This window comes from Ictidomys tridecemlineatus, chromosome 5, assembly GCF_052094955.1.
Source record: "Ictidomys tridecemlineatus isolate mIctTri1 chromosome 5, mIctTri1.hap1, whole genome shotgun sequence".
Lineage (NCBI taxonomy): Eukaryota > Metazoa > Chordata > Mammalia > Rodentia > Sciuridae > Ictidomys > Ictidomys tridecemlineatus.
In genome coordinates this window covers 37,651,408-37,663,902 of record NC_135481.1, presented here as the reverse complement: position 1 = coordinate 37,663,902, position 12,495 = coordinate 37,651,408, and the positions used below count along the sequence as shown (strand labels likewise).

General features: G+C 34.8%; 1 protein-coding gene across 2 annotated transcripts in view; it reads left to right on the top strand.

Annotated features, from left to right (window-relative positions):
* Snap23 (synaptosome associated protein 23) overlaps positions 1-12,495 on the top strand; it is a 34,757-nt gene that overhangs the window by 13,564 nt on the left and 8,698 nt on the right. The window contains exons 2-5 of one of the 2 annotated variants that reach the window (XM_078048942.1): positions 2,630-2,732; positions 3,889-3,930; positions 4,338-4,386; positions 5,087-5,204. In XM_078048942.1, the coding sequence (XP_077905068.1) occupies positions 2,676-2,732; positions 3,889-3,930; positions 4,338-4,386; positions 5,087-5,204 (266 nt within the window). In that variant the 5' untranslated portion in view covers positions 2,630-2,675. The remainder of the gene's footprint in view (positions 1-2,629; positions 2,733-3,888; positions 3,931-4,337; positions 4,387-5,086; positions 5,205-12,495) is intronic. The other variant, XM_078048943.1, reaches the window with a different exon arrangement.

Genomic DNA, 12,495 nt, shown 5'->3' with positions numbered 1-12,495 from the left:
TCATTTCTTTATATTAATTCAGAAGTTATCTGTCAAATAAATAATGATTTAAAAGAATAAAAAAAGAAGGCCTGACTCTTGGAATCAGGCCTTTGTTGTACTGGGACATTCTACCACTGAGCATCATTCCCAGCCCTTTTTAAATTTTATTTTGAGACAGAATCTCACTAAACTGTCCAGTTTGGCCTCAAACTTGTGATGCTCTTGGCTAATCCTTCCAAGTCATTGGATTACAGGCTTGTGCCACTGTGTTTAGCACACTTAATGGCCAGGCACAGTGGCACACACCTGTAATCCCAGAAAGTGGGGGGCATGTAGGGAGAAGGTGCTGAGGCAGACAGATTGCAAGTTTAATACCAGCCTCAGCAATTTAGTGAGACCCTTAGCAAGTTATCAAGATCTTGTCTCAAAATTAAAAGAGTTGGGGATATAACTCAGTGGTAAATTGCCTCTGGTTCAATCCCTAGTACCTTAAAACATTTATTTGGAACAGTAGAATTATGAAAATTGTGTTGCCTTCTTCCATTTGACATGTATTTGGTCATCAAAGATGATTCTATTAAAAGTAGAAGTTGGTAGTAAATCTAGTACTAGTACCACTAGGATTAGTAATATTCCTTACTAAAAGTGATTGAAAAGGTTTGGGTACTTTTGTTTGTTTTTGTTTTGCTGTGTTGGAGGTTGAACCCAGGACCTTGAGCATGCTAGGCAAGTGCTCTGTCACTGAGCTATACTACCATCCTCTACTGAAAAGGTTTATATCTGACCAGCAAGATGTTCATGTAAAAATAGTTTTTGGTTCCTGATTCTAGTGGTGGTTTGCAGTCTTTGTACTGCAGTTAAATGTATCTTTGTTCCTAAGAGTCACTTTACTTTGAAAGTACACCCTGTTTCTCTATTTATTTGATCATTTAGCACATTTTCAGAGTAGCGATACTGTTAGATCTTGTTAGGTGTTAGAGATACAAAGATACAACAATTACTCTCCGAGAGTTGTGCCTTACCTGGGTTATTAGGTTTTCTGTTTATCAGTGATTAGTGCATAGCAGGGTTTCTCACCTCAGCCCTTTAGCATTTTGGCTGGGATCATTCTTTGTTAAAGAACTTTCACCAAAAGTGTTAAAGGGTGTTTAGTAGCTTCCCTTTCCTCTGTCCATTAGATAGAAGCCAGTAACATCCCCACCCCTCAAGTTGTGACCAAGACTGATTCTAAAATGTGAACCAGACTTTTTCTTGGTCATTGACAGAGCTTTGATAAATTAGTTTTCAAAAATTTAATATAAAGCTAGTAAATGTAAAGATAAAAAGAACCTAGAGCCATCCCACAGTGCTTATTACTTATGTGACTTCTTGTAATAGTGGAACTGAATAATACCTAACCAAATGTTTTATTTTTAAAGTTGAATGTCTACAGTTTTTTTTTTGTTGTTGTTTCTGAGTTACTATGTATTAGAGAAATATCGTTTGTTTTCTTAGAAACTTCAATAAAACAACAAATAATACAAATAATTGGGTGGCAGGAATCTCTCATAATAAAAACCTTAGCTCTTTTCTGAGTGCTTTATACCCTTTCTTTGTTAAGAATGAAAAATAAGGGGAGGGTTGGGAGGGGTTTTGAGGGTAGGAAAGATGATAGAATGAGTTGGACCTCATTACTAGGTGCATGTATGATTGCATGAATGGTGTGTCTCTACATCACGTACAGCCAGAAAATTGAAATGTTGCACTCCATTTGTGTTTGATGAATTAAAATGCATTCTGCTGTCATGTACAACTAAGTAGAACAAATTAAAAAAAAGAATGTGGGGCCGGGTTGCTGCTCAGCAGTAGAGCACTCGCCTAGCATGTACGCACCCTGGATTCAGTCCTCAGCACCGCATAAAATTAAATAAAGATATTGTGTCCAATTACAACTAAAAAATAAATACTTTAAAAAAAAAGAATGAAAAATATTTCATTTTCTCTTATGACTATCTTGGACAAGTGGCATATTTTAGAAATGAATCCTGTGTTCTTCATTCACAACACTTTGAAATATGTTATTTTCCTTACTTAGACTTTATTCAGACAACATATGAAGAACATTGTACAATCAAGAATAATACTCCTCCTCCTCCTCCTCCTTCTCTCTTTCTCTCTTCTTTTCTTCCTCTCTTTATTTTGTGTGTGGTACTAGAGATTTAACCCAGGGGTGCTCTACCACTGAATGACACCCCCTGCACTTCCCCTTACCTCCTGCCTTTTTTTTTCTTTTTGAGACAAGATTTTGAATTTGCCCAGATTGGCCTTAAAATTGATTCTCCTGTCTCAGCCTCTAGAATCGCTGGAATTATAGGCATGTGCCACCATACTTAAGAATTAATTTTAATAGTCTCTTGAAGCTTTCCTTCCAATCGGATGCCTTGTTTTTCAAAGTAGAGAGAAAGAGTACTTCACCTTTTTTTCAGGTTCACCCTTGGTGCTAACTACCATTAAACATCCGCTTTTCCTCTCTTAGCCTTAATTTCTATGATTTAGATAGACAGGTAGATAAAGAGATCAGATATTTATCCTGTCTGCCTATGAACCTAAATTTTGTAAATCCATGCTCTTTGCTCAAACAAATGTTCATGTATCCTTATTCTTATAGATTATCTACATTTACATTTCTGTGCCTGATAGAATTTCGATTCATCATGGATAATATGTCATCCGAAGAGATTCAACTGAGGGCTCACCAGGTTACTGATGAGGTAAATGTTTTTACTTAGAATAAGTAATTGATTCCACTTCAGTTTCACAGTGGCGGGGGTGAGAGGATCTTCTTAGTGATCATTTTGGATTCTTCTATGTTGCTTACATCAAAGAATTCCTTTGCCCCATAGTGCCATTACTAGCTCCTTTTTCCTCCAACTCACCAAAAAACTATATAGGTAAAAACAATTTAAAGAATTTTTTTTTTTTTAAAGGTAAATCATTACCTACTTGCATTCTGGAAGGAATTCTGGACACTTTTTTTTTTGGTACCAAGGATTGAACTCAATGTGCTTAACCCTGAGCCACATCCTCAGCTTTTTTTTTTCTTCCCTTTTTTTTTAACATTTTTTTTTTTTTTTTTTTGAGACAAGGTCTCACTAGGTTGCTTACAGTCTCCCTAAATTACTGAGGCTGGCTTTGAACCTGCGATCCTCCTGCCTCTTGAGCTGCTGGGATTACAAACATGTGTGCCACCATGCCTGGTGGGACTTTGGTTTTTGTTTAACAGTTTCCTGGTATCTATGTAATATACTTCGATTTCTACTTACATTAATTTTTTTTTAAAGAGAGAGAGGGAGAGAGAGAGAGAGAGAGAGAGAGAACTTTTTAATATTTATTTTTTAGTTTTCGGCAGACACAACATCTTTGTTGGTATGTGGTGCTGAGGATCGAACCTGGGCTGCACGCATGCCAGGCTACCGCTTGAGCCACATCCCCAGCCCCCTACATTAAATTTTTATGAACCCTGTCAATGTCGCATTTCTCTTAAGAAGTACCTGGTAGGAAGAAAATTACTAAAAGAGTGGTGGCCAGAGTTCTTTATTTTGTTATGAAGGGATGGGCTGGCAGTTTTTTGGGTTTTTTTGATTTTTGTTTTTTTTTTAAAGAGAGTAAGAGAGGGAGAGAGAGAGAGAATTTTTTTTTTTTAATATTTATTATTTATCGGCAGACTCAACATCTTTGTTTGTGGTGCTGAGAATCGAACCTGGGCCGCACGCATGCCAGGCGAGCGTGCTACCGCTTGAGCCACATCCCCAGCCCTGGGCTGGCAGTTTTTAAAAATAGAGTAGCATCATGAATAGACCTGCAGTCAGATTTTTTTCTATTCATTTTGCATAATTTGAAATACTAAAAATCTGTATTTTTTCGTAGTCTCTGGAAAGTACAAGAAGAATCCTGGGTTTAGCCATTGAGGTAAGAAGTGTTTAATCATTAAGTATAGAAATTTATAGGAGGGATTCTAGCAGCACTAGCTGGAATTGGTGTTGAAGGGTATCATGTCAATACACTTTATTATTTTAAACCAGCAATTCCTAAAATTGTCAAACTATGCACAAACGGGTCTTTTCTGTTTTCCCCTTTGACAGTATTGAAATATGACAGGGAAGATGAATTCACCATGAGTTTGTGACCTAATTATTTTGGGGGTTAATATGTTAAAGTGTGTTGGTTTAAGATCACTAGTTCTATCTGTAGCTCTAATTCTCTGAGAACGTGGGTTTCTAAATGATTCTTTCTTGCTCTTTGTCAACTCTTATAGGGTTTGTTTCTGTTATTTTGAGTTTGTTTTGTTTTACTATCAGCTTCCCCCCTTCTTTTAGTCTCAGGATGCAGGAATCAAGACCATCACTATGCTGGATGAGCAAGGGGGTGAGTTGAAGTTATTAGCAGAAACTCTTTATTTTGACTTACTGTGCTAAAAAAACCCTGTCAAATTACCTACTTATAAATTTCAGCTTTTGGAAATGCCTTCTTTTTGTAAAATAAGAGTGATATTTTTCTTAATTGTTTTATAATTTGAATTATATCATGTTCATAGCTGGTTTGGAATGAGAGACAGCAGTGCCTAACTGTATACCAAGTATGTGTTAGGCCACTGTGTCTTATTGTGTGCATTGGTTATATATACCTTAGATATTATGATACTCTTGCATCATCTTCAGAAATCAAGTCCTATAACAGGCCTAAATTCTGATGAGCTTAGAAATATTTAATTTGAGCTGGCCTTAGGTAATCTGGTCTAATTTTTATTAGTCTTATAACAGCCCTCAGGTTTTGAGCCTATTAAGTGAAGGGAATCTGGTCTGGGCAAAGAAAAGTTGGTTTTAAGAGTTTTTCTTTGAACAGTTTTCTTTAGTACAATTTTTTCCACATTGAGATGCCAAGTACCTTAGGATCAGTATGTAAAAGATTATTTTCATGTTAATAATTTCTAATACTAATATGACTTCTGACTCTAATATGTTCACTGTGGTGAGTTATTGGTAGATTTGAGGTTGAATTTGCTGCTCTATAATTCTGATTAACACTGAATGCAACACAAAACTTAATCTCCACAACTCATTCTTAGAACAACTAAACCGAATAGAAGAAGGCATGGACCAAATAAATAAAGACATGAGAGAAGCAGAGAAGACTTTAACAGAGCTCAACAAGTGCTGTGGCCTTTGTGTCTGCCCATGTAATAGGTGAGTTGATAAATCAAGACCTTTTGAAAATGTATAAATGACAGTGTACCTGCCCTCCACTCCTCAGATTAAGTCAGAAGTATGACAGGATCTGTGTTGGTCAGCTTTGTGTCACTGTGACCAAAATATCTGACCACAACAATTTGGAGGAGGAAAAGTTACATTTGGCTCATGGTTTCAGAGGTTTAGTTCATATCATGCTGCTTCTATTGCTCTGGGCCCAAGGTGAGGCAGAATATCATGTTGGAATATGACAGGGAAGATGAATTCACCATGAGTTTGTGACCTAATTATTTTGGGGGTTAATATGTTAAGTGTGTTGGTTTAAGATCGCTAGTTCTGTCTGTAGGTCTCATCCTCTTTAAGAATGTGGGTTTCTAAATGATTCTTTCTTGCTCTTTGTCAACTCTTGCAGGAATACTATTCACCTCATGGTGGCTGGGAAGCAGAGAGTGGGGAAGGATATCAGGGAAGATGAACCCTTTCAGGGCTAGCCCCCAGTGACCTATTTTCTCCAGTCATATCCCACCTACCTACAGTTACCATCTAGTTAGTCCATTCAAACTGGGATGGACTAATTAGGTCATAGCTCTCATAATCCAGTCATTTTTACCTTTGAACTTCCTGTATTTACACAGGAGCTTTTGTGAAACACTTAATATTCAAACTGTAATAGGGCCTAAATGAGGAACTTTGTTATAGACAAACTTAAGATATTTCTCTTTCAATCAGATCAAACTTTTCATGTAAATAGGCATGTTCTTGGAAACTTTGACTTATTCTGATGTCCAGTTTCAATTTGTATATGAAAAGATTGGAGAAATATGTATACCCAGATGGTAAGAACAGGGTGAAATTATTGCCTTTTCCTTTCAAACAAGAAGGGTTAACAAAATACAAATTCTATAGTAGGCACATGAGAAATGGCTAAGGGAGTAAAGGATTTGGACCCTGTTTTCAAAAGACTTATCATGTGGCTGGATATATGAGAAAGCATAGCAGAAAATATATAAATCTTGTGTTAGATCATATGGTATCTACTAAGGCTAGGAATATAGAACTAATAAAGGTTAGGTTAGGGAACATCTTATAGAAGAGATAGGACATGAGTTGGGTTTTGAGTGATTAGAAGGATTTGGATGAACATAGTGGGTGCTGGGAATATAGCTCAGTGGGAGTTCCTAGGTTCAATTCCCAGCACCAAACCAAACAAAACATGAAGTGAGAAGGAGGGCATTTCCTGTGGAAAGTACAAAGTAAACAACAGTAAGGAAGAGATGAAAAGTAGAAATAAGATTTAAGTAGATAGCAGATGAACTTTTATACCAAACTAAAAACTTGGTAGATTGCAAACTAAGAACTTGGTAGATTGACATTTATGAAAACACACTAGGAGACTAGTTAAAAACCTTTTATTAGTGTGGCCTGTAAAGTAAGACTTTAACCATAAAATTAGAGAAAAAATTGTGAATCAAAGATTCACAATTTATTTTAAATTCACATTTATTTTAAATTGACTATTACTTATGAAGAGGGAAGAATCAAAAAAGACACTAAAGATTTGGAGTCTCTAGTAAACCAGGAGATGGAAAGTCTTCAACTCATTTATGTACAATATATGAGATTATGCTTGATACAAGGAATTCATTCTTTTTGGTTACTACTGTGAATGTTACATTGTCTACTTAGCCCTGGAAAAACCATACTTCATGTTGTTGATGAATATTGTATGTATTCAGACTAAGAAGAAGTTTGGACTTCTGTTAGAAGGAGCTCATCTTTGTTCTTAAAAAGCAATTAACAAGGGCTGGGGGTAGTGGCTCAGCCATAGAGCCTTTGTCTACCATGTATGAGGCCCTGGGTTCTATCCTCAGCACTACATATAAATAAATAAATAAAGGTATTATGTCCAACAACAACTTAAAAAAATAAATAAATGGTTTTTTAAAAAAAATTTTTAGTTGTAGATGAACACAGTGTCTTTATTTTTATGTGGTGCTGAGGATCAAACCCAGTGCCTGACACATGCGAGGCAAGCCCTTTACCACTGAGCTACAGCCCCAGCCCCAAATAATTGTTTTTTTAAAAAAGCAATTAACAAAAACAATTTTGAACTATCCTCTAGTTGAAATAGCAATGTCTGCAGGTTGAATGATTAATTGCTGCAAATATTTATTTTTAAGGAGTTTCATAAACATTAGTAGTTCCATCTCGTTGTCTCAATTGGTATGATAAACCAAGAATGGCATACAAAGGTTTACAAAATACTTCAGTGTTTTTACTCCTCAAGAGTTGGAAATGGAGGACCTTATGTTAATCTTTCATAATTGCTTGCTGGACTGTTTTAGTTTTTGTTTTGGTCATGAGAATTTAAGATTTCAATTCCTAGCCTTGTCCATTGGCTTCCTATTTTAACACAAGTCTGTTGACCCGTTTCAACCTTGGTTGACTCTCTGAAAGTTCATATTTTAGTAACTATGATTTATCATTCAAGGTTTAGCTGATTACTTTAAGCAAACAAATTATAAGTGCACAGATTATGCGACTCAAACTCTGAACTATGTTTTGCATATTTCTGTCTTTCTCCTGTGTTCCTTATACCCTCTTGGAAGAGTGAAGAGGGAGTAAGATTAATTTCCTTCAGATTAGATGTTAGAAGAACAGAGAGGAAGAAGTCCTCTCTAGAGTCTAGAGCAAGAACAGCTTTAAGTCATGGGTTGATAATAGAAAGGGCACTGAATCCTAAAATGGCTAAAGTTCATAGAAAGTGGGAAATGGAGTTATATAAGTATTCATTTTATTTCTCTTTTGTATCACAGCCAAGCATAGGCAAGCTTTTCTTGAACATAGGTGTGTACGGTTCTCTAGCAATCTTCAGCCTCTAACCTTAGCAGAACCCTTTCTCAGTGGATTCAGAGAAGAAGGCACTTCTTTTTTTTTGGGGGGGGGGAGGGTGGGTACTGGGGATTGAACTCAGGGCCTCTTGACCAATGAGCCACATCCTCAGCCCTAATTTGTATTTTATTTAGAGACAGTGGGTAAAACAAGCCCATGATTTAGGACTTGTTGAATTATCCTGTCTATTATACTTTGTTGGCCAATGTATTAGGAAAATCCTTAGTGAGATTCTGTAGATTTTGGAGAAGGTACAGAGCTCAACAATATGTTCTTTAACTCAGTAAGGCTGATCTGCTGCTTAGACTGATGTGTGGAAGTTATCAAAAAGTAGAGCCAATGCTGTTTTTAAATATGGCATTGCTTCTCATGAAGTATAGACAGCTAAAGGTGGCTATTTGATGATGCTGGATGGCTTCCATCCTCAAGGAATAATGGTTAGCTGTCACATGGGTAGATAAATATTCTGTGATAGGTTTGACTCCTCTATTTGGAACACTGCATTTACTTACCTAAATTCTTAATGTCAAAGAAAGGGTACTAAATAAGCTTCATCCACAAAGTTACTATATACCATATAATCCAGTCAACTTGATGATATAATACAGTGACCTTTATAGACTCACTTACATTGGTAGCTAGTACATATATCTTTTTAAAGATTTGATTTTTATTCTACACAATGGGACAAATACATAAAGAGAAGTGTGTCTGTTTTAGTCTTCCCATAGTTAGAATATATGTATCTCTGTCTTTTAAATGTTAGAATGTATGGATATTGGAACCAAAGTTGGAAGTGGAATTATCTTTGAAAATTCTTTACTATGAAAACAATTACAACAAATAAATCAAATTTCTAATAAACATTGCAAGCTTTTACAGTTAAAAAAATGTAAATACAGAAGTTAAGTAAACAATGATATACTGTCATTGAACTCTATGCTACATTGCTTGACTTTGAGAAGAAAAGAATGAACCTTTTTATTATTGATGTTTGCTGGTGTATTGCTGAATAGAAACTGTCTTGAGTAGATTTGTTCTTTCAGATGTTTTTGTTCGAAAGGATAATTGAAGCTAGGTCAGCAAATCTTTTATATAAGATATGGAAAAATAGCTTTACTTAGAAGAACTTGGAATCAGAAGCAAAATTTTTTGTTGTCATTGTTTTTGTTTTTTTTCCAGTGCTGGGGATTGAACTCAGGGCCTCATGTAGGCTTGACAGGTGCTTTAACACTGAAGCTACATCCCCATCCCTAGGAGGAAATTGTAACTACAGATGATTTTTTCTAAGGAACTATTAGAATTTAATAAGAGACTATGAAGATTAGACTTAAAAATTTCAGATAAATGACATTAATGAACATTTGAATTCTAAAAACAAAGTAGTATATAGTCTTTTTAAAAACCCATATTTTTATTTTTGTTCTTTTTCTATATCTATTCTTTCTTTTTTTGTTTTTTGTTTTCTCTCCTAATCCTGTATTCATTCCCTAATACGTATATTTACATTCCCCTCCACCCCTCATACTAGGGATTGAACCTTAGAAGCACTCTACCACTGAAATATATCCTCAGCCCTTTTTTTTTTTTTTTATTTTGAGACAGGGTCCTGCTAAGGTTTTGATGCTGGCCTCAAACTTGGATCCTCCTGCCTTAGCCTCCCAAATAATCCTATATTTTTTATACTAACTGATAAATTATAATTTTAATTAATAAGAGTTTAAAAAGAGGCACACCTGGGAAGTCACAGAGTAGTAAGCTGTTTAATGATTCTTAGGCAAGGTATTTTTCGTTCTTGCTTATTTTACAAGGTACTTAAAAATAAGTCTAACATAATAGCACCTACTTTGAAGACAAATTGGTATTTCTGAATGAATTGCTAGAGAAGTTCAAAATTGGCACAACAGGTTTTCTGTTCTAATCTTAAGTCATATTGAGGTTAAAAATTCAGCTTGGAGTGATTAAAATAATTAAAGAATTAAATTTCATTCAACAACTGAGTGATTCCTCTGTCCTACTCACTGGAGATAACAAATATCAATAAGACATACCTATGGTCCTGCCTGTTGTATATATCATTACTATTTTTTTTAATGCTATGCCTTACATGATATCTGTAGATACTCAGTAAAAACTTATGTATTGAATGGCCTTGAGAAACTTGTTGGCTGATGGGAGAGTTTGACATAAAAAGATTTTTAAAAAAATTATATTGCAAATAAAATATATAATAGAAATAATTAAAAGACATTTATATCTCTAAAGAAAGAGTAAGGAAGTTTCACAATATCACCCTTTAATGTTTGCTTTCTCTCATAATAATTTTTATAATTTTAGGAAAAAATATCACCGTCCTAATAACATTCTGAGGAAAAATGAAATGTGCTATGTTTTAAATAGTTCTCTTTTCTTTTTATCTAGATTCTCAGATGTTGGTTGTTTCTATGAAACCAGGCAGGAATTTGAATGCATTATGTTTTTAAATCTCTAAACCTGTTTCTGTTCTGTTTGACTGGCAATTACTATTTTCTGCATTTCATTCTCTCACCTAATCTTTTCCTTTCTAATCTGCTTACTAAAAATGAAGATTTAACATCAGAAGCCGGGCTCAGTAACTGATCAAAGGGAACTTTAAGATGCAGTCTTATGGCGCAGTTTGGGCTGCTAACCTGCTACTTAAAGGTGATGCTTCAAATGGCTTTTCTGTGCATGTGCATGGTTTTGTGAATGATGGAAACTGTCTTAAAAACCGTGCTGTGGTGTGTAATGCAAAGTGAATTTGTTCTTGATGGGTGCTATCTGATAAAAGATGGACTTGACAAAAAGATCTTAATTTATGATAACTCCCTTTGATTAATGGCTCCAAAAATTAAGTTTTTGCTAACTAACTGTAATATATCCAAAATAAAAATACTCCTGAAATTTTCTAAGTTTGAAGTAGCTTGATCTTTGTAGAGAGCTGTGGTAGTCTAGTTCTTAATCAAAGGTAAGGGAATTGAGATTAAATGCATCTCTTATTTGATAAGACTTTGATTTCAGGATTCTGTCTCACTAAATTTCTTTACTCCTTTGTATTCCTGAATCAGGATTTCCTGATTCAAGTTGTGCTTCTAATAATTTGGATTCCCCCTGATTTAGGCCACTACCAAATCAAGGAATTAGTTAATTCTTGGATGGAATTCTCAGAAATTAATCACTAATATAGTCATCTTAAATCTTATTTGGAATAAGATGGAATATAAATTTTAAATGTTCCATATGTACTTTTCTTTAACATGTTATTATTTGTCCCATAATTCCTATTATGTCTTATATTAGCTTACAATCATTTTATATTGAATTAATACAGAGCTTAATTTTTCATGGGCGTTAATCCTTTAGTCAGTTTACCAAATGTTTTATTTACATTTTAATGTCTTAAATCCTCCTTAATTCTGGATGTTTATAAAAATTATGAAGACAGTGATTAAATGCTTAAAAAAAAGCATCTGATTCCTATCCTTTGTTTGCCCTTTTCTTTTTTCCTGTCTGATCATCCAAAACACTCACACTTACTCACTCATATTACATTTGGTAATATTTGATCCTTTTCTCTTCAATATGAAAAAAATAGGTAATATATTTGGCCTTTTTTTTTTCCTATTTTTGTTCAGCTCATGCAAATGTTGATGGAAACCAGAACTAGAAAAAGAAGTTGTTTTTGTGCTCATATCTTGATAATCTTGATAATTACTGTATGTTTTTCTTTTATAGAAGCTTTCTGAATTAAGGGATATTTCAAATTCTTTTTTTCAAAGTTGCTATTCTAAAATGAGACATTTAAATGGAAGAAATGTGATAGTTAAAGAACTGACAATCAAGTATAAATCTAATGTAAATTAATATATTCATCTTAATCTAAGGAAACAGAGTTTTGTTTGTTTTGTTTTTATACCAGGGATTAAGCCCAAGGGAGCTTTACCATAGAGCCACATCCCCAGCCTTTTAAAAATATTTTATTTAGAGACAGGGTCTTGATGAATGTGCTTAGGGCCTCACTAAATTGCTGAGGCTGGCTTTGAACTTTCAATCCTCCTGCCTCAGCTTTCTGAGGTACTGTGATTACAGGTATGTGCCAAGGCACCTGGCTCCAAACAGAATTCTCAATCTCATTAAAATTTATTACATAGCTGGGCAGAGTGGCACAGACCTGTAATCCCATCAATTTAGGAAGCTGAGGCAGAAAGATCACAAGTGTGAGACTAGCCTGGGTAATTTAGCAAAGTACTCTTTCAAAATTAAAAATAAGGGGGTTGGGGCTGTAGCTCTTTGTACAGCACTTGCCTTGCATGTATGAGGCACTGGGTTTGATTTTCAGCACCACTTAAAAATAAATATATGAATATATTTTTTAAAA